This window comes from Scardinius erythrophthalmus (genome assembly GCF_964197995.2).
Source record: "Scardinius erythrophthalmus genome assembly, chromosome: 16".
Classification (NCBI taxonomy): domain Eukaryota; kingdom Metazoa; phylum Chordata; class Actinopteri; order Cypriniformes; family Leuciscidae; genus Scardinius; species Scardinius erythrophthalmus.
The window spans coordinates 39,418,718-39,440,133 of record NC_138236.1 but is presented as its reverse complement, the minus strand read 5'-3'; the positions used below and the strand labels follow the sequence as shown (position 1 = coordinate 39,440,133).

The following is a 21,416-nucleotide window of genomic DNA, read 5'->3' as shown; positions in this document are numbered from 1 at the left end:
TGAGCGCTTCGTAGACAGACCTAAAAGAATGTCACAGTTTAAATTTAAATTTTTTATAATTTTCTTATGCTGTATTTGTTCATTAAATCCTATATGAACATGTTTGACAGTGCTCAAAGTGTAGTCTTCGTCTAAGAACTGTGCAAAGAAACAAGATGTAAACGGTGTCATCCACTAGTGGGGGAAAATGATATAAATCGCATTATTCCTCAAATGTGACTGCCTCACAATAATGTGGTACAGCCACTCTAACAAATCTGACAGAATCTATTTACATATTGTAAATGTTTACTACAGCTATGGGAGGATCTGGGTGTGTTTTGTTTATGACGACTTAATAAAACATAAAACCTTTGCATAAATTTCTACTTATTGGATGTTAAACCCCCCGGGGTATAATTTAAAACGTATGATTGTCAAAAGAAAAATCATCTGTATTTTAAACACTGCTTTTCTTAAAAACATTGTGTCAGACGTATTTAGTAGCACTATTCAGTTGTTTCATCGTGTGTTAACTCTATATTTATAAGTAGGCTACATTTATAACACAAAAATAACCAGTTAATGGCTTTGTGTAAGAACACACCAGGTATGAAGCTATGATTGGTTTTAACTTTTTTATTCTAACTTTAAAGCTAGATTATCCTTTGAAAAGTGTAAAACAAAATATTTGGAAAACTACCTTACATACGCTGTGTTTTCACAGATTGACGTGAGCCGTTGACTATCCTTAATGGTGTCATTGTGTGAGGAACTGTTTGGAGTATTGCAGCAGCTATTTCTTAAAAACAGTGCGTCAGGCATATTTATCATATTTTATACGTTATACTTGCTGGGAAATTAATTGAAATTGAAACTTTGTAGACGTAAGAAAAAGTAAATTTTATAAAAGAAAAAGTACCAATTAATGACATTGTGTCAGAACACAACAAAAAGTGTAATACAAATTGTATACACTATTTGATTTTGGTAGGGAACACTGGAAACTAGTGTCTTTTAGCTTAATCTTTGGTTTTAAGGGAAATTAAATATTCTCAGGATCCCCACTGACCCCTGAAGTTATGACTTCTGAAGACCTTAAGACAAGTACAATTAAATATCCACTCAAGACACCTTTACTTATGCTGCGTCATGGACTACAGAGGCTTATGTGTGCTGATTTTCTAAAAGATACACTGTCATCAAAATAATTAATTGGTTGAGTATGGGCCAACTTAAATTATACAAATTAGTTCAATCAAATGAACATTTATGAGTATTTAGAACTTTCTTTTCTTTTGAGTTCACATAACTTACACATTTTAATTATGTTGAATTGTTTAATTGTTTTGATAAGTGGGAGATTTAGTAATGTTTAATGTTTTGTTTTGCTATAGTTTAGAAAAGCACGCCACGAATACATCATGCTGGTGTGTGTCGGTGGACAATATATTGTTTGAATATCTTTGGATAAATAAGATTTAAGATGACTAAGCACAGTTTTGCTTTAAAATTGTAAAGTTTTGAACAGATGCTGTTATGTAAAATTATAGCTCGGGTAAAATTTATGCAAAATCATTTCTGGGTCATTTATGACAATGTCCATTTTCTGTCCCTAGCCTTTACAGAAATATCACACTTGAACTACACTTTAGGGTTACAATTTCTTCACATTTTAAAATAAAACAATATGTTATTTGAACAATTACATCGTCTTGAGCCATCTATGTGACAATATTTGATTTTAATATTTGAAAGTAGTGGTCCCCTGGAGTTGTGTCACTGCCGTTATCGTTCAACAAAATCTAATATTTTAAAATAAAAATCATACTTATGACATCACTCGACTTCCTTCTTCCAAATTCATGAATATCTATGAAGAAAGGCCCATGGTAGATCCACTGTCTCTTTTCAGAAATCAGAAGAAATCTTCTCATTTATCTCATAATTTCATATGAAGCTTTAGTTGAACTCACTGGTATGACCCACTTTACTGTTAGGGGGATGTAAAAAATAAAAGAAAAATACTTATGGAATAAACAACTTAATTTAGTTAGTATACCATGCTTGACAAGATAAACTTTATTCAAAGCTATTCATTTAGATTGTATGCCAAATGTAACAATTTAGTCTCACCTACTTAATTATGGTTGAAAAATAGTTATCTTTGGTCTTGTGTGTGTGTGTGTGTGTGTGTGTGTGTGTGTGTGTGTGTGTGTGTGTGTGTGTGTGTGTGTGTGTGTGTGTGTGTGTGTGTGTGTGTGTGTGTGTCATTGGTGATTCATTGTGTCATTGGTGTCACTGTCTTTTTCTGTCACGTTAAATAATATGTCACATGATAATAATTTTACATCCAATTAATTCTGATGCACTCAACGTTAAGACTTAAAGGTATAGCGGAGGATTTTCCCGAATTTTAGAAAAGAACTGCCCTCTCCACTTTTTGAAAAAATGCACATGCGCAACACTCTACCTGCTCCCGAGAGGGAACGCCTATTAAACGTGTGCACGAGAGAGCATGCACGAGCTAATCATAGCTTACATTAACTTTTACTAGCAGTGATTTTAAATGGATTTCTCCAAATAGCATGCCAAACTTTACCTGTCAAGTAGAAACTTCGCGACTGAGCCATCAGTGGGAAGCCCAACCTGTGTTTTGAGTGCACGCCATCGTGTGAATCGTGTGCACGAGCACGTACGACTGCCTTACGTAAACATATCACCAGAATGATTGACACTTAGGAGGACCAATAGTCTTGATGATCCACCCGGAAAAAGAAAATCCTCCGCTATACCTTTAAAGGATTGCATCATTACTTGATTTTAACAGGGGTTTCAAATATTTTCATTGTTATATATAAGATTAAAAGATATAAAAGATTGGATGACGTGCAATTTTCTTTTATTAAATCCAGACAAGACAGAGGTACTAATCATCGGTTCAAAAAAACGCCCACAAAACCTCTCACAATACAACTTTAACATAGTAGGATGTCCTGTTACTTTATCATCTTCAGTAAAAGACCTGGGTGTTATACTAGACTGCAACCTGTCTTTTGATAATCATATTTCATATGTTACAAGAACAGCCTTTTTCCACTTTAGAAACATTGCTAAGCTACGTAATATGCTATCAGTTTCTGATGCAGAAAAGTTAGTTTATGCATTCATGACCTCGAGACTAGATTACTATGATGCTTTATTAGCTGGTTGTCCTGCAACCTCAATAAACAAGCTACGGTTAGTCCAAAATGCCGCCGCTAGAGTTCTTACTAGATAAAGAAAATATGATCATATAACACCGACTTTATCATCACTACATTGGTTACCTATAAAGTCCCGTATTAACTACAAGGTATTGCTACTGACTTATGAAGCCCTAAACGGCTTAGCTCCAGCCTATTTAAAGGATCTTCTATCGCCCTATAATCCATTGCGCTCTTTAAGATCACTAAATTCGAGGCTTTTGGTCATACCTAGGATATCTAGGTCCACCAAAGGAGGGAGAGCATTTTCACATTTAGCTCCAAAACTCTGGAATAGCCTTCCTGATACTGTTCATTGCTCAGACTCGCTCTCCCAGTTTAAAACTAGATTAAAGACGCATTTCTTCAGTCAGGCATTCATATAATACTTTTAATCTTACAGTTAAATCCGACCTCTAGTTTATAAACGCCAGTGGAGAACTGGCCCCCGACTGAGCCTGGGTTCTCCCAAGGTTTTTTTTTTTCTCCATTAGGTCACCTGATGGAGTTTTTCGGTTCCTTGCCACTGTTGCCTTTGGCTTGCTCAGCTGGGGATATTTGGGGATATTTTATTTAATTTAATTAATCAACAATACTATTGATCAGCATTACCAAACGTGGACGTTTTCCACAAGAAACAAACATTGATGTATTATTTTAATTTAATACTGTGAAGCTGCTTTGATACAACCTGTGTTGTGAAAAGCGCTATATAAATAAACTTGACTTGACTTGACTTGACTTACAGCAAATACATGGTAGGACAGATGAACTAACATCATTCAAGCATACTTTTAACAAACCTGATTAAAATAAATAAAACATAATCCCCTTATTTGTTGCACTATTATTATTTTCTGTAACTCTGACTGCATGTGCTGAAAAATAGAAATAATATTTCATAAAAACCTTTAATATTGCCAAATAAGTAAGGTAACACAAGCGTCAAAATGGTAGGCCTACATGCAGTCTTTAAATAAATGCACAAATATAAAAAGCATTAAGCTGTCATTTTTGTGTATTCATAAAGTCAAAGGATGTTCTATAATGCGTTCTAAGTTTAAATGTTAGAAAAACAAATCTGATCTTCAAAAGGTGTCAGAATTGAGGTGTCATTTTGGGGTGCATCTTTCTTTCTCCTAGAACAACAGGATGGGGGACAGCTCCCCCAGGAAGTAAGGATGATTTAGCTTATCATAACAATCACTGATAAGAGTAGGCTATATAAAATGTAACTTCCTGGCTCTTTTGTTTTGACCCCTGACTATACTGATCTTACAACCTGGTCCCTGTGAAGTGTCAGAATGGGCACATTTTGGGGTCTCCCTTCCTGACAGGAATGCTTCAAATCAGGAGATTTTATGATAGGAGACTGTGGCGTCTTTGATTGTAAAACACCAGGGGTCTCATTTATAAAGCGTGCGTACGCACAAAACCGGGCTGGAAACGTACGTACGCCAGTTCCCACGCAAAGGTTGTGATCTATAAAAAACAAACTTGACGGGAGAATGTGCGCACCTTTAAGCAAACCTTGAGCCGTGCGTACGCACATTCTGGAGACAAAGGGAATTGGCGACACCGATGGTGAGCTGGAGTTAAGTTTCTTTTTGGTCACAGAAAATCTAAAGAAAATGTAACATACTGTATACAGAAAGATAATACAAATATAATTTCACTCACCAAGCCTGTCACTTGAAGCAAATATCCATCCCTTCTTAAATGTCCGCGCCAGCGAGCGCGTTGGGCCGTTTAGTGAAACTGACGCAAATAACAGTGTAATGAAAATCCCTTAGTTCGTGTGTGAGAAGGAAGGAGACCAGGGTCGGCTGACTGAGACTCGTGGGTGTTTTAATAATCAACTCAATTCGTACATAACAATCGCGCCACACGCGCTCACAAACTCAATACAATGTTTACAGCAACAAGCAGTTCTGTATTCTCAGTCCACAGGTTTCTCAGTCCGCTTTCTTCCCCAGTCCCACGAGTGCTCAGTCCTTCTCTCTCCCCCATGGCTTGTGAGAGCTCTCCTTAAATGCAGTCTCCCCACGCCAATTACTGCAACGAGACACAGGTGTCAATCATTTCGTATTAAACCCACTTACCGCTGCTTCTCTCCCCGCTCTCTCTCCTGTCGCAGACCTCGCTGAACCACGCCCCCCTCGCCACATACCCCCACCGCCCGACTCAGGCCGGGGAGCCATCCGGCCTGCAGCCTCCCTCCCCCTTCTCCTGGAGAGAAAGTCGGCCACAGCCATCTGTACACCCGGCCTGTGGATCACCTGGAACTTAAAAGGCTGTAAAGCGAGATACCAACGAGTGATCCGCGCGTTGGTATCCTTCATGCGGTGGAGCCACTGCAGGGGAGCGTGGTCCGAACAGAGGGTGAACTCCCGTCCCAGGAGGTAGTAGCGAAGGGTGAGGACCGCCCACCTGATGGCCAGGCATTCCTTCTCAATGGTGCTGTACTTAGTCTCTCTCTTTGAGAGCTTGCGACTAATGTACAGCACCGGGCGATCCTCCCCCTCCACCTCCTGGGACAGTACAGCACCCAGCCCCCTGTCCGACGCGTCAGTCTGCAACAAAAAAGGGAGAGAAAAGTTAGGGGAGTGTAAGAGCGGCCCGCCACACAGAGCAGCCTTAACCTTGGTAAAAACCTGTTGGCACTGCCCCGTCCACTGGACCGTATCTGGCACTTCCTTTTTAGTGAGGTCAGTCAGCGGGCTGGTGAGGTCCGAATAACCAGGAATAAACCTTCTATAATATCCCGCCAGCCCCAGGAACTGCCTCACCTCCTTTTTGGTCTTAGGTCTCGGACAGGTTGCAATTGCTGCGGTCTTATCAATTTGAGGACGCACCTGCCCATGACCTAAGTGGAAACCCAGATACCTTACTTCCAACCGCCCAACTGCACACTTCTTCGGGTTGGCCGTCAGCCCCGCCTGTCTCAGCGCCCTAAGAACGGCCCTCACATGCTCCATATGCCGCTGCCAATCATTACTGTAGATGATAATATCATCCAAGTAAGCAGCGGCATATGCAGTGTGGGGCCGCAGAACCTTATCCATAAGGCGCTGAAACGTGGCCGGAGCCCCGAACAGCCCGAAAGGAAGTGTCACAAATTGGTGTAATCCAAACGGCGTGGTGAAAGCCGTCTTTTCTTTGGACATGGGAGATAAGGGGATCTGCCAATATCCTTTCGTTAAGTCCAATGTCGAGTAAAAACGAGCCGAGCCCAACCGATCAAGCAACTCGTCAATCCGCGGCATTGGATATGCGTCGAATTTCGACACTGCGTTCACCCTGCGATAGTCTACACAGAACCGCACCGAGCCGTCCGTTTTAGTAACTAAAACTATCGGGCTCGCCCAGTCACTGTAAGACTCCTCGATTACCCCCAACTCCTGCATAGCCTCTAATTCGGTCTGAACCACTTTTTTTTTGTGTTCAGGCAACCTGTATGGCCGGCCGCGAACTACCACGCCTGGCTCCGTCTCAATGTGGTGCTGAATCAGATTAGTACGACCGGGCAGGGGCGAAAACACATCTGCAAACTCAGATTGTATCTTTGCAATGTCAGCGAGCTGCAAGGGCGAGAGGTGATCTCCTCCGGGGGCCAGGGCGAGAGATTTCCCTTTGACGATCGCCTCTGGCCCGAGATCTTCCTCCCCACTCACCACCGTTGCAAGCAACACTGACTCCTCCTCACTCCATTTCTTAAGGAGATTGAGGTGATAGATCTGCCGTGAATCGCCTCTGTCCGTTCGTATTACTTCATAATTGAGATCGCCTATTCGCTGTGTGACCTCAAAGGGTCCTTGCCACTTAGCTAATAATTTAGAGCTGGAAGTTGGTAGTAACACGAGCACTTTATCTCCCTGTGTAAATTCTCTAAGCTTAGTACCCCTGTTATATAGCCGGCTTTGCCTGTCCTGAGCCTGGAGCAAATTCTCCATAGAGAGCCACCCCAGTGTATGGAGTTTTGCTCTCAGGTCCACGACATACTGAATTTCATTTTTGCTATCCGAGCGTCCGTCCTCCCAAGTTTCTTTCAGGACGTCTAAAACCCCGCGAGGCTGACGTCCGTAAAGAAGCTCGAATGGGGAAAACCCCGTGGAGGCTTGCGGGACCTCGCGCACAGCAAATAAGAGGGGTTCTAGCCATCTGTCCCAATTTTTCGCGTCCTCTTGTACGAATTTACGAATCATTGTCTTCAACGTGCGATTAAACCGTTCGACCAGCCCGTCCGTTTGTGGGTGATAGACACTGGTTCGTACCGATTTAATGGCCAATAATTCGTACAATTCGCTTAACGTGCGAGACATAAACGCGGTGCCCTGATCCGTGAGAATCTCTTTCGGGATTCCCACGCGGGAGATTAAACGAAACAGTGCGTCCGCCACACTTTTAGCGGAAATGGTGCGGAGGGCCACTGCTTCGGGATATCGCGTTGCGTAGTCCACTATGACCAACGCAAAGCGATGTCCCCGTGCGGTTCGTTCTAATGGCCCGATGAGGTCCATCCCAATTCTCTCGAAGGGGACCTGCATGAGAGGTAAAGGGCGCAAAGGCGCTTTTGGGGCGGCCGGTGGGTTCACTAACTGACATTCACGACACGACGCGCACCATCTGCGCACGTTCTCGTGAATGCCCGGCCAAAAGAATCGGGTCATTAGACGATTTAGTGTGGAAGTCATTCCTAAATGCCCAGCCATCGGATTACAATGCGCCGTCTGGAAAAGCATTTCCCGACGGCTCCGTGGTACTAACAATTGGGTTGTATCTTCCTTTGTCTGAGTGTCTTGGGTCACTCGATACAACCGGTCGTTAATTATGGCAAAATAAGGATAGGAGAGCGCGCGATCAGGTTGGAGGGGCTGCCCATCGATGGAACGGACCTGTTCAAACGCATGTTTGAGCGTCTCATCTTGCGACTGTTCCAGAGGAAAGTCATCGCGGTTGGAGAGGTTTAACCTCTCCACGCCGCTCGCATCCTCTGAAACAGACCGGCTAGGTCCAGGTACAGCCTCTCCCACCTGAGTGCTAGCTCCCCTTCCCCGCCCTCTCTTTTTCCCAGAGACATCCGTTGTCAAACACCCCAATAATTGTTCGAAGGCTGGCCAATTTGTCCCCAAAATTAACGGATGTCGGAGGCGCGGACTAACTGCCACCTCCACACAATGATTTTGTCCCCTAAATTTAATAGTGATGGCTCTTAACGGGTATTCCACTATATCCCCGTGCACACACCTCACCTTAACCATGCGGCCCGTATCCAATGCCCCAGATTGTATCAGACTTTGATGGATAGAGGTCTGGTTACAACCAGAATCCACCAATGCCTGATAGGTACCCCCCTTAATACTCACAGGTATCTGGTACAACCCGGCTTGATCAGGGGCGGTCTGCGGGACGTCCGGGATCCGGACCATCGTCCCCACCTCCATAACCGGGCACCTATCCACGAAATGGCCCGGATCCCCGCAACGCCAACAGACCGGCCCAGGTTTTCCCGCCGCCCTAGTGGCAGAAAGTGGGTCCAGTGATTGGCGTGGGGAGAGTGCAGCCGCGCCATCGAGTCCCTCCTGGGACCCCGGCCCCCTGACGGGGCCTCGCGGCCCGGCTGGAAGCTCTGCTCCAGCCCTCCATCTTGGGTAGGCCCGTGGCGGGCCACTGATACGGGTCCTGGGGAAAGGAACAGGTTTAGGGGGAGGGGTAGAGAGAGGGACAGGAGGAGAGGGAGAGAGAGAGATTGATGGCAGGGGTTCGCCGACCCCGGAGCACGCCGCCAACTGGTCCTCCGCCAGTTGGATGGCCAGATCCAGCGACGCCGGTCGGTGGCACTGGACCCACTGGGCAGTCCTCCTTGGCAGACGGGAAATGAACTGCTCCAGTACCACCTTGTTGATAATGTCCTCGGCGTCGCTTCTTCCGGCCAACAGCCATTTGCGGCACGAGTCCCGGAGCTGCTGCGCCAGGACAAAGGGTCGGCCCGCTTCCGCCAGTTCCAGTGAACGGAAGCGCTGTCGATGTTGTTCAGGGTTGAGGCCGACCCTTTGGAGAATAGCTCGTCGTAGATCGGCGTACACCAGGAGGTTCTGGACGGGCAGTTGTTGAGCAGCCTTCTGGGCTTCCCCCGACAGTAGTGGTATCAGGCGCACCGGCCAGCTGGCCTGTGGCCACTCACATGCCTCGGCCGTCCGCTCAAACAAGTCCATGAAGGCCTCGGGATCATCAGCGGGTCCCATCTTATTCAGAGGCATGTGAGCTGCTGCGGTGGCCGCGGCGCCGGGGAAAGCCGACTCCGTCCGAACCCCCCGGTCCAGCCAGCTCCGGAACAGCTCGCGGTCCTCCTGCTGGGCTTGCATCATGACGTGGAACCGTTTCTCCTGATCGGCCCGCAAGTCCAGCAGGGCTTGATGGTTCTCTTGATGTAGACCCGCGAGCGATGTAATGATGTCCGCAAATGGCGTTCCCGATATTCCTGGCGGAGATTGCATTTCGGCGGCGGCGTTCTCCTTCCTTCCCGGGTTTCGGCACCAGTGTAATGAAAATCCCTTAGTTCGTGTGTGAGAAGGAAGGAGACCAGGGTCGGCTGACTGAGACTCGTGGGTGTTTTAATAATCAACTCAATTCGTACATAACAATCGCGCCACACGCGCTCACAAACTCAATAAAATGTTTACAGCAACAAGCAGTTTTGTATTCTCAGTCCACAGGTTTCTCAGTCCGCTTTCTTCCCCAGTCCCACGAGTGCTCAGTCCTTCTCTCTCCCCCATGGCTTGTGAGAGCTCTCCTTAAATGCAGTCTCCCCACGCCAATTACTGCAACGAGACACAGGTGTCAATAATTTCGTATTAAACCCACTTACCGCTGCTTCTCTCCCCGCTCTCTCTCCTGTCGCAGACCTCGCTGAACCACGCCCCCCTCGCCACAAACAGTTTAAATAAATAAATAAAATAATGATTTAAACTATGTTTTACTTCTGATATAAACATTTAGATTAAATATGCCATTCAAATTAATGGAGTTAAGCACTTAAACATGAAATCATTACTGAGAAGTTACAACATTTTTATATTCAAATTCAATCAATAGAAATATTTGTTGTGGATGCGGTGTTTTTGAACACTTTTCCTCTGGCATGCTGTGTTTTAATGTTTTAACCACAGAGATAACTGCTTATCATGATAATACCAGATTGTCTGAGAAAATAGTTTCGTGCAAATAATGCCCAAGGCCTAAAAATATCAATTAAAAATACAATTCGGCCAGTGGAAAAGATTGAGAAAAACTTTCTCTGAAATGTATTTTACTCTATTTGATTTATGTATTCAAAAACAAGGCAAGGATAGGCAACTACTTGATTTTTATTAATGTAATGTGTCTTGTACCGTTAAACGTTATCACGTGGATGAATAATCATATGCAAATGATATGCAGATGAGGATCTGCATAGTAAAACTAGGCGTTGTAAGCTCCATATATGGTTATTTCGGGGAGGAGACGCATGTGCGCACAATCTTCCACTGACTGGGATTTATAAAGTGAATTCTGCGCAGGTTCTGGCGTACGAACGGTTTTATAAATCCGAATATTTTTTTGCGTACGCCATTTTTGGCTTTCGGGCGCACTTAGTAAGGTTCCTACGCACAGTTTTATAAATGAGACCCCAGGTCTTTTAATTGCTTGATGTTTTCTGAAACAAACTGCATATGCTAATATAGCAAATACGCAGAGAGGAAGGGGAGGGCCTGTGCCCCTGCCATGATGAAAACAATCCTCATTTTGAATTTAGCAAATGGAGAACAAACATCTCTTCTGCTCAAGGATTCTAAATTCAAGGATCTATGATTTTAACCATGCAGAGACAAAAATACCTCCTAATTTCACCGATGGTAAGTTCACTTCAACACGTTTAAAACTACCTTTAAAATACTTGATAATTTAACATCTTATTTCAAACAAAACAAACTATTATACACTATTTTGTTTTATCTAGTCAGTATTTCTCTGTGTATTAGATTAAAATATTTATACATGATAATTTAACATTTCAAATAATATGAACTTTATTCACTATTTATGTTTTATCTATGTAAGTCAGTGTTTTGTTGTGTATTAGATTAAAATACTCATACTTGATCATTTAACATTTCAAATAATTTGAACTAATATTCACTATTAAAATACTTATACTTGATAATTTAACATTTCAAATAATATGAACTATTATTATGACCGCCGCTAGCGTAGCGGCGGGGAACATGAAATTTGGTGGGCATGTAGCCCCACTAGACTTTTACGGAAAAATTTCGTTTGGTCCCCGGGGGCCACTCCCCCCCCGCGCTGGGCCCCCCCAAACCCAAAAAATGCAGTTTTTCCTAAATAACTACCTGAACCGTGGCACCGAGGATGAAGAAATTTTTATGGTATGTTGGTCTTAAGGGCCCAAATCAACCTAGCCCATAATCGATTGTCAAAGTTTTTTTTTTTTTTTTTTCGTCATCTGCTGAATTTTTTCGTCAACGATACCAGGGACACCGAAACACCGGGGAACATGAAATTTGGTGGGCATGTAGCCCCACTAGACTTTTACGGAAAAATTCCATTTGGTCCCCGGGAGCCACTCCCCCCCCACGCTGGGCCCCCCCAAACCCAAAAAATGCAGTTTTTCCTAAATAACTACCTGAACCGTGGCACCGAGGATGAAGAAATTTTTATGGTATGTTGGTCTTAAGGGCCCAAATCAACCTAGCCCATAATCGATTGTCAAAGTTTTTTTTTTTTTTTTTGTCATCTGCTGAATTTTTTCGTCAACGCTACCAGGGACACCGAAACACCGGGGAACATGAAATTTGGTGGGCATGTAGCCCCACTAGACTTCTACGGAAAAATTACGTTTGGTCCCCGGGGGGCACAACCCCCCCCCCCCCCCCCGCGCTGCCCCCCCCCCCAAACCCCAAAAATGCAGTTTTTCCTAAATAACTACCTGAACCGTGGCACCGAGGATGAAGAATTTTTTATGGTATGTTGCTCTTAAGGGCCCACATCAACCTAGCCCATAATCACTCATTTGTGATTTGCGCCCCTCCCATAAAAAATGACTTTAATCGCCCCTATCTTCAGTTGAGATGTTCAGAACTGCACCATATTTCATGTGTATGATTAACTTGACATCCTCTGGGGGTATGCTAAGTTTCGTAGAATTTCATCCATGGGGGGGTATAAAATAAATTCATTTATGTGCACATTTAGTGACTGTACACTCATTGGCCTGTAGATGGTGGTGTTGAGCGAAGGGTTGCTGGTTTAGGATGATACTGTCACTAAGGTTGCCAACTGTCCCAAATTAGGCGGGACGTCCCGTATTTTGGGTCTAATTTATTTGTCCCGTGCATGACCTCCCGTGTCCCGTTTTTTGAAAAGCTGATAAACCACTGACTGATACAACAGCAACAGCAGCAGTGCTGACCACGACACTTGAGAATGATCACCGACACCTGTCATCATCCAATCACAGCTTTTTTTAATCACTGTTTTCAGACAAATCATTGTTTGATTTGCGAACATCCTCTGCCGTCTGGTCGCTTCCGCTTCAAGCCGGATTCGTCTCGCGCTAACGGTAATTTCCTTTCACTGTCCACGTTTTGATTTCGGCTAATCAATTTTGGCGAATGCAAACAACGTGATTATTGTTCATTAGTCTAACATCCAGCCACGCAAGAAAACATGTAATCTACCTGAGGGAATAATATGCTCAAAAAACATTTCTGATTATTATTAATGTTTTAAAGCTTTTAGAAAGTACATAGAAAGCTTTTGTAACATTATCTTAACTGTCACTTTTGATTAATGTAATGCATCCTTGCTGAATAAAAGTAGGCAATTACTTTATTTTTTTTTCCCAAAAAATAATCTTACTAAATGGTTTGTTTGTAATGTGACTTTTTTCATGTATGACATTAAAATTATTTTTAGAATTAAATACATAAATAGGTTAAGCAATACAAATGTGTTTATGTCTGATAACCTTTTAAACACAAATTTAACTGCAGACACTGAAATGACGTACACTGTGTGATACAGTACAAATATTTTGAGTGTCCCTCATTTTCCTATAAATAACCACGATTGTCCCGCATTTTCCTTTTCTGAAGTTGGCAACCCTAACTGTCACACACACACATGCAGGAATACAAACAAACGCAAGCATGCACACACACTGACATCCACACGCACAGACACACACACATACAAATCCACATGCACAGACACACACACACACACGTGCACACACATGTACGCACACATACATACACGCACAGACACACACACACACAGACACACACATACACAAACACACACACATACACACACACACAGACAGACATGCACATACTACTACTTTTTTTAGGTATATACATAAACACGCAATACAGCCAAATTGCTCCACGTCATTTCTTTTTGTGGAAAGCCAGTGCAGGCCTGAGCGGCGGTCATATTTTGTACCGCCATGCGGTACATCTAGTTCACTATTAAATTGCTTATACTTGATAATTTAACATTTCAAACAATGTGAACTATTATTCACTATGTTATGTTTTATCTATGTAAGGCAGTTTCGCTGTGCATTAGATTAAAATATTTATACTTGATAATTTAACATTTAAAATAATATGAACTAATATTCACTATTTATGTTTTATCTATGTAAGTCAGTGTTTTGTTGTGTATTAGATTAAAATACTCATACTTGATCATTTAACTTGTTTCATATAATCTAGATTGTTTTATTTATGGATGTGACTGTGTAATCTGAAAACAATTCACTCTAACATATTTCTTCGGTGCAGAAAAATTCCACGATTGGCTATTTATACACTCCTGAGAGACTATCAGACAGACATTTGTATTCTTAACTCATATAATGTGGTGTTTAAAGGGTCATTTCACCCATTTGAACATTGTTTTTTATTTAAAGTGGGTCATATATGTAGTCGAAATGTAAAATAATTTTTGAATTTGGTGCCTTCGTGACCGAGAAAAGACAAAAAATAACTTCAGAACGCATTTGTATGAAAGACAACAACTCCCACAATGCACCACATTGCACAGCTCCGCAAGCCACTCCCACTAATCCAGAAAGCGCATATCTGCCTATAAGAGAAATCACTCTTCCGTCTACAAGGCTAGCTACTACCAGAGCTTGAAATTCATTTCACATTCACACAAAATGTCTAGTTAGTTGGCGAACTCATATAGTGCATTACTCCTCGTTTGTATTTCTTTCGAAAAGGTGAATTATTGCATGGTACCTGGATGTTCAGTCAGAACATATGCGGTGCGAAACTAGGATAGTTCTCAACACAAACGTCCGTGTCCTCGTCTGATTCAGAGATTTCGTCCAGGAGAAATTGTCATCGTTGAAATTCTTTGCCGCAGACGGACTCTATCTCTGTGTTCGTAGCGGTTCGTAATTGCATAGTGAGATCACCGGCGCCACCAGTCCGCCCTAACTCGAGCCAGTCCGGGCTCCTCGTCCGCGGCAGGCAGGTCTTCTGCCTCGGCTGCTCTTCGCTATAATGCGGCTTGTAAAGGTAGCCACAAACACCTGATTCAAGCATCAGACTTCCGAAATCCTCTTCTTCTATATCATATTGAGCACTCTCCTCCGCTATTGTCATAACTTTACATCTGTCTCCACAGCGCCTGTTAGCTTAGCTTCAAACAAGATGGAGGATATTGCTTTCAGTTTCAGAGAGTAAAGTCCCACCCACTGATCTGTAATAGGTCTGTAGCGTGAGCGCGCCCCACCCTGGGAAAGATGAGAAACTAGTGTCTGTAGTCTTAACAGAAATCCCCCCCTCTAATACTTCCTCCTACAATGACGCAAAATGACGATTTTTGCGTCATTGTAGGAGGAAGTGTAAGAGGTAAATAACAGATTTCTCCCGTCTCAGGGGAAAATGAGAGAGTGTTGCACGACCATTCAATAGTATGACTGGGTTTCTAACAATGCAAAGCTTAATGCAAATGGGTGAAGTGTCCCTTTAAAAGGTTAAAACTTACCTTTAGAAATAGTTAAATAAATGTAATCTCGTTTCACATGTTTAAAACTTACTTTTAAATGCATATACTTAATACAATTAACATCTTATTTCACATATCTGTTATTTATATGCTTTTTAATTTGTCTATGCTATTTCTTAATTTCACCCCCGTTTTTATTCTCCCACAGACATTATGGAAACTGCATCACCATCTGAAAAACAAATCCATGACAGATTATAATGTTATAATTACTAATGTTTTTCTTCAGGTTGCATAACTTCATTTTCTTTCACGGGACATTCGCAGATAATAACCTTAAGATGATTTTTTTTTGTGAAATCAAAGACAATGTTTTTCTAGTACTTCATTTGAATTATTATTAGAAAGTGCCAGCATTGGGGGAATAAAACACCTAAGAAAATGGTAGAATGTTTGCTCAAGTTCATTAAACAAGTTATTTGATCTATGTGATAAACCCTCATTAGTAGCTAAAAGAGAAAAGTTACATTGTATATATTTACTTTTTTGTAATAAATACTACTTCAGTTTGAAATAACTATGCTATGGACAACGGAACCCTATGGACAGCTGTTCATCCACCAATGTGGACTACTTCTCCACAACAACCACATATTTCACAATATTTAACTTTATTTTATCTTTGTATTGCCAATTATTTATTCATCTATTTTTGTTTTTTTGTTTTTTAATGTGCTACTGCTGCCCCTTTAAAGAAAAGCACCCTGAACCCCAACTTATTGTGCAGTATTTACTCTCTTCTAGTCTTGTTGGCTGTAATCTCACTGGTCAGGATTGTGAAATTGTGTCATCAGCTCTACAGTCCTCAAACTCTGTCCTGAGAGAGCTCAACCTGAGTAACAATAACCTGCAGGATTCAGGAGTGCTCTCTGATGGACTGAAAAGCCCAAACTGTCAGCTGCAGATACTGAGGTATTTAAGAACATATGAGAGATTATTTACAGTCTGCTGGTCATAATGTTGATGTGTGTTTCTGTAGGTTGTCTGGCTGTAGGGTGACAGAGGAAGGCTGTGGTTATGTGTCTTCAGCTCTGAGTTCAAACCCCTCACACCTGAGAGAACTGGATCTGAGTAGCAATGACCTGCAGGATTCAGGAGTGAAGATTATTTTTGATGGACTGAAAAGCCCAAACTGTCAGCTGCAGATTCTGAGGTATTTATAACCCTCTGGGGTCTGAGGTGTTTTGGGGGCCCTTGAGAGGTTTTGACATGCCCTGACATTTGTGCTTATTTCAGCTACTTACAACATACCATTGGCCAACATGTAATTTTGCTGTTTTCAGCACAAACTCTGCTACAATAATATGTGAGCAAAATGGATGCACATTAGGGCTGTAATCAACCAAAGATAATCTTGGTCGACTGAACTCCTGAAATTTTCGACAAAAAATCGACTAAAAATGACGTTAGGAAAAAAAAACGTTAAATTAATTAGCTGCGCACTGTGCGCAGTACTTGGTAGCCTTGTTGTCTGCCTAAATGAATTATAAATAAACATAAAAAACTAGTAGGTTATTTGCAGTATATTAAATTGTTTTTGACCTAATTATTTTGCACTGAAATGAGTCTGACACACAAGTCTGTCGGCTCTAACAGCGTTGCATCACGTGCACCTGCGCAATATCATAGCCTATGATTTCCGAAAATAGTACTATGTTGTCAACTAGTGATATCATCACAAGAACTTTTGAGGAACATGCAACATAATTTAGACAATTTTTTTTGTCATATGTAATATAATAACTGACAGACACTATCATTTCAGCATAGGAACATAGGAGCTCAGCTTCGCGGCTGAGACACAAATAGACTATTAACTTAAAGCTTTCACTCTTAAACACAAAATAGTATGTTTTTAAAGTGTACTCTTGTACACTTTAATAAAAATTTTTTTTTTATTAAACAAACCAGATCAAGAGCAGAAACGAAATAAAGTGCATAACTGAAAAATAAAGCATGGGCTCAGAACTAATACAAACAGTGGGCACAGCGCATTGCGCATTAGGCTCCAAATTAAAAATAAAATAATAAAGTGCATGAATAATATTCAGCAAACCCTAATGTACATGTTTGCATTTTATAGAAAAAAAAATATTATGCATGGTTAGTAAGTTTTGGGGAAATGCGCAATAAGGCCATATAACACATACTGAATAGTTGTCCACAAGACTTTTGAGTTGCCATTCTTGTAGGCTAGAATCTTTACTACAAAATGATGTGAAAATCATTCTGACCACTCTTTCACAAACAACAGTATAACAATTTAAATTGTTATAAGTCAGTTTTTGTGTCAGCACTGCTGTATGCGTGGGAGTGTTAATGGCCGTGAATATTAATGTAATTCACACCAGGGGAGACTAAAGACACTCCCCCAATGGTTAATGGCCCATCAAGGTGCTGTGAGGCCTGAACTAAGAACATGGTCACTATTGGTCCGTTTTGGTGCTGTTTTCTGTGACACACCACAGAGCTCTGTGATAAGTTGCTCCATAAACTCTTTATGGGACAAGTTACCATGTAGTTCTTTGTGCACAATGAAAGAGTTGGTGGAAGCAATGTCCAAGAAGTGTAGAAAAATCTTTCTGTACCACTTCATCGTTTTGTGCTGTGTTGTGTAGTACTGTATCAGCTGATCAGACAGGTCAACGCCCCCCATGTGTTGGTTGTATGCAGTCACAGGTGCAGGACATGGAAATGTATCTTTTCATTTATCTTGTGAAATAAGATGTATCTTGTGTTTTCACCCTCCTCTGCGCAGTGTCTCCTGTATAAGCAGGATGGATGGTAGAACAGACAGATACCTCTCGTGTGTCCATCCACTTCACAAATACAAGAGGCCCATCCAGATTTTTTAGAGAGTGAATTAGCTGCATTCCGAGGGCAGTCCTTTCTGTTGTCCCTGTAAGTCCCACATGCACCAAACTTCATTGCAAACAAGTCTTTTAGGAGCTTTGGACTTGTATAAAAATGGTCCATGTACACATGGTTCCCAGAACCCAAAAATGTGAGGTCTAAAAGAGATGTTACAGCATCATATGACAGTCCATGGCCTGTGGGAAAGTTGTTCTTTCAGAACACAGTGTATCCATTCGATGGGTCTGCAAGAACAAACAACTTGAAACCCCATGTGGTTGGCTTGGCTTTCATGTACTGCGTCATACCTGTGTGTGCTTTGCATGCCACCATTCTTTCATCCACAGCTAAGTTTCTTTTAGGATGATAGATGGCTTTACAAGCATGACGAATGGTGTCCATGAGAGCTTTGACCCTGAAAAGACGGTCATGTTCAGCTGTGCCCCTCTTTCTGTCATTATCCATATCTGCATCTGGGTGACTCATGTGCACATTCCATGAAATGGTGCGGTATCTGTCCCTAGACATAACTGTAGCTGGAAAGGTTACGGAGAAAACACCGCTTTGCCGCCAGTAGTCCCTGATGGAGCTGACCTTCACCATGGCCATGTAGAGCAGCAGCCCAATGTAGCGGTACATCTCACTGATGCTGATATATTTCCATTTATATTTGCAGCCCTTTGCAGTTGCCTTGGCAGCCTGAGCATTGGTGGTGTGGCACAGAGTTGACACAGCACTTTCTGAAAAAAATTGTTTGAATAGACTCATTGGCGAATGTAAGTCTACAGGGCTCAGTTGTGGTCCAGTTTCCCGTGCAGGAAGGAATCGCACAGTCTCTGGAACCATGTCAACATCAGTCTCTGTTTCCATGACAGAGTGGACTGCCTGTTGCTTGCCTGCTTGTTTGCCTTGGCTCTTTTCGAGACAGGTGCTTGGACAAGTTCATTGTCACATCTGTAAAAAAAAAAAACACATGAGCATGCTGATAACACAATCAAAGAAACTGTATTATCATTATCAATCACTAATTGCCATGGATAAAAACATTTAACACAGTAATTTCACACAAGAATAGGTAGGCTACTTTTATATTATGACGATGTAAACACAATTAGGCTACATTTCATCTGTAAATATTGCATCTGTGCACTTAGTATGATGAGAACTTTACGACACCTGCGTGCCCCTCTGCGGGGTGCTGGAGAAGTCAAGTCAAGTCATCTTCATTTATATAGCGCTTTTAACAATGTAGATTGTCTCAAAGCAGCTTTACAGAGATAAGCGTATAATTTAAGGTAACAGAGATTGTTTCGGCTTTACAGCAGAGTTAAGTTATTTCCATCTAAAGTTAGTTTTAATTGATTTGGTTCCATTGCAATGATCATTTGTTATTAAATTAGGGGCCGCTAAGACGACACCATTCTCTCTACACAGACTTTAAACGCGAACCTGTGAGAAACGCTGATGGCGGTCACATGCGCATTTAGAATGGGTTCTATAGTTATGTGCGTTAGAATATACGCAGGTTTGGAATTCCCTACAAGCCAAGCCTAAACAAAATACTTGTCTTTCCTTATAAATTTGATAAGGAATTTTATTTTATTTGTTGCCTTGGGGTAGGACCGCAAGACGAATTTTCCCGACAACGCCTTATCTGTAGAGTGGTAGTGGGATCCTCCATAGGGAGAGACTAGTTGGCACTTCAGCACTGCGTTGTCATCGGTCCAGGTGAAGGTCCTTCGTCAGATCTGGATACGGCCTGGATCCGGCAGGCTGCAGGAAAAACCTTGGGATAAACACAGACACTAAAATTAGCGTAGATGCCATTCTTCTCGTGATGTAACGAGTACATCAGGATTTTTGGGAAGTGTTCCCGGTTCCGGCTGACCTAATCTATGCAGCATAACATTAAATTATAGAAGTCTATAATGTATTATGTGAAAGCTAGGTCAAAGAGATGTGTCTTTAATCTGGCTTTGAACTGACAGAGTGTGTCTGCTTCCCGGACAATGGTAGGAAGACTGTTCCAGAGTTTTGGTGCTAAATAGGAAAAGGATCTACCGCCAGCAGTCGATTTTGATATTCTAGGTATAATCAACTGGCCGGAATTTTGAGATCGTAATAGACGTGACGGACTATAATGCGTTAAGAGCTCGCTCAAGTACTGCGGAGCTAAACCATTCAGTGCTTTGTAAGTAATCAGCAATATTTTAAAATTTATGCGATGTTTAATAGGGAGCCAGTGCAGTTTTGACAGAACCGGGCTAATATGGTCATACTTCCTGGTTCTGGTAAGAACTCGAGCTGCTGCGTTTTGGACCAGCTGTAGTTTGTTTATTAAGCGTGCAGGGCAACCACCCAGTAGAGCATTACAATAATCTAGCCTTGAGGTCATGAACGCATGAACTAATTGTTCCGCATTTGTCAATGAGAGCATATGACGTAATTTAGATATATTTTTAAGATGGAAAAATGCAGTTTTACAGATACTAGACACGTGACTTTCAAATGAAAGATTGGTATCAAAGAGCACACCCAGGTTCCTAACCGACGACGAAGACTTAACAGAGCAGCCATCAAGTGTTAGACAGTATTCTAGATTATTACGTGAGGAAGTTTTTTGTCCAATAATTAGAAACTCTGTTTTTTCAGAATTTAGAAGTAGGAAATTACAAGTCATCCAATTTTTTATATCCGCTATGCATTCCGTTAATTTTGTGAATTGATAAGTTTCGTTAGGTTTTGAAGAAATATAGAGCTGAGTATCGTCAGCATAACAGTGAAAGCTAATTCCATGTTTCCTAATGATATCTCCTAAGGGTAGCATGTACAGAGTGAACAGCAGCGGTCCTAATACTGAGCCTTGTGGTACGCCATACTTAACCTGTGATCGATGAGACATCTCATCATTTACTGCTACAAACTGATAACGGTCAGATAAGTATGATTTAAACCATGCTAGTGCATTTCCTGTAATGCCAACATAATGTTCTAATCTATTTAAAAGAACGTTGTGGTCGATGGTGTCAAATGCAGCGCTAAGATCGAGTAACACTAATAGAGAGATACAACCACGATCGGATGATAAGAGCAAATCATTTGTGACTCTAACGAGAGCTGTTTCGGTACTATGGTACGGTCTAAATCCGGACTGGAAATCCTCGCAGATATCATTTCTTTCAAGAAAGGAACACAGTTGTGAGGATACTGCCTTTTCTAATATCTTTGACAGAAAAGGTAGATTCGAGA

General features: G+C 41.9%; 1 protein-coding gene across 1 annotated transcript in view; it reads left to right on the top strand.

Moving 5' to 3' along the window:
- The window catches only part of LOC308704148 (NLR family CARD domain-containing protein 3-like), a 1,230,758-nt gene that overhangs the window by 20,694 nt on the left and 1,188,648 nt on the right, over nt 1–21,416 (top strand). The window contains exons 2-3 of the mRNA XM_081388260.1: nt 16,059–16,226; nt 16,294–16,467. Of these exons, the coding sequence (XP_081244386.1) occupies nt 16,059–16,226; nt 16,294–16,467 (342 nt within the window). The remainder of the gene's footprint in view (nt 1–16,058; nt 16,227–16,293; nt 16,468–21,416) is intronic.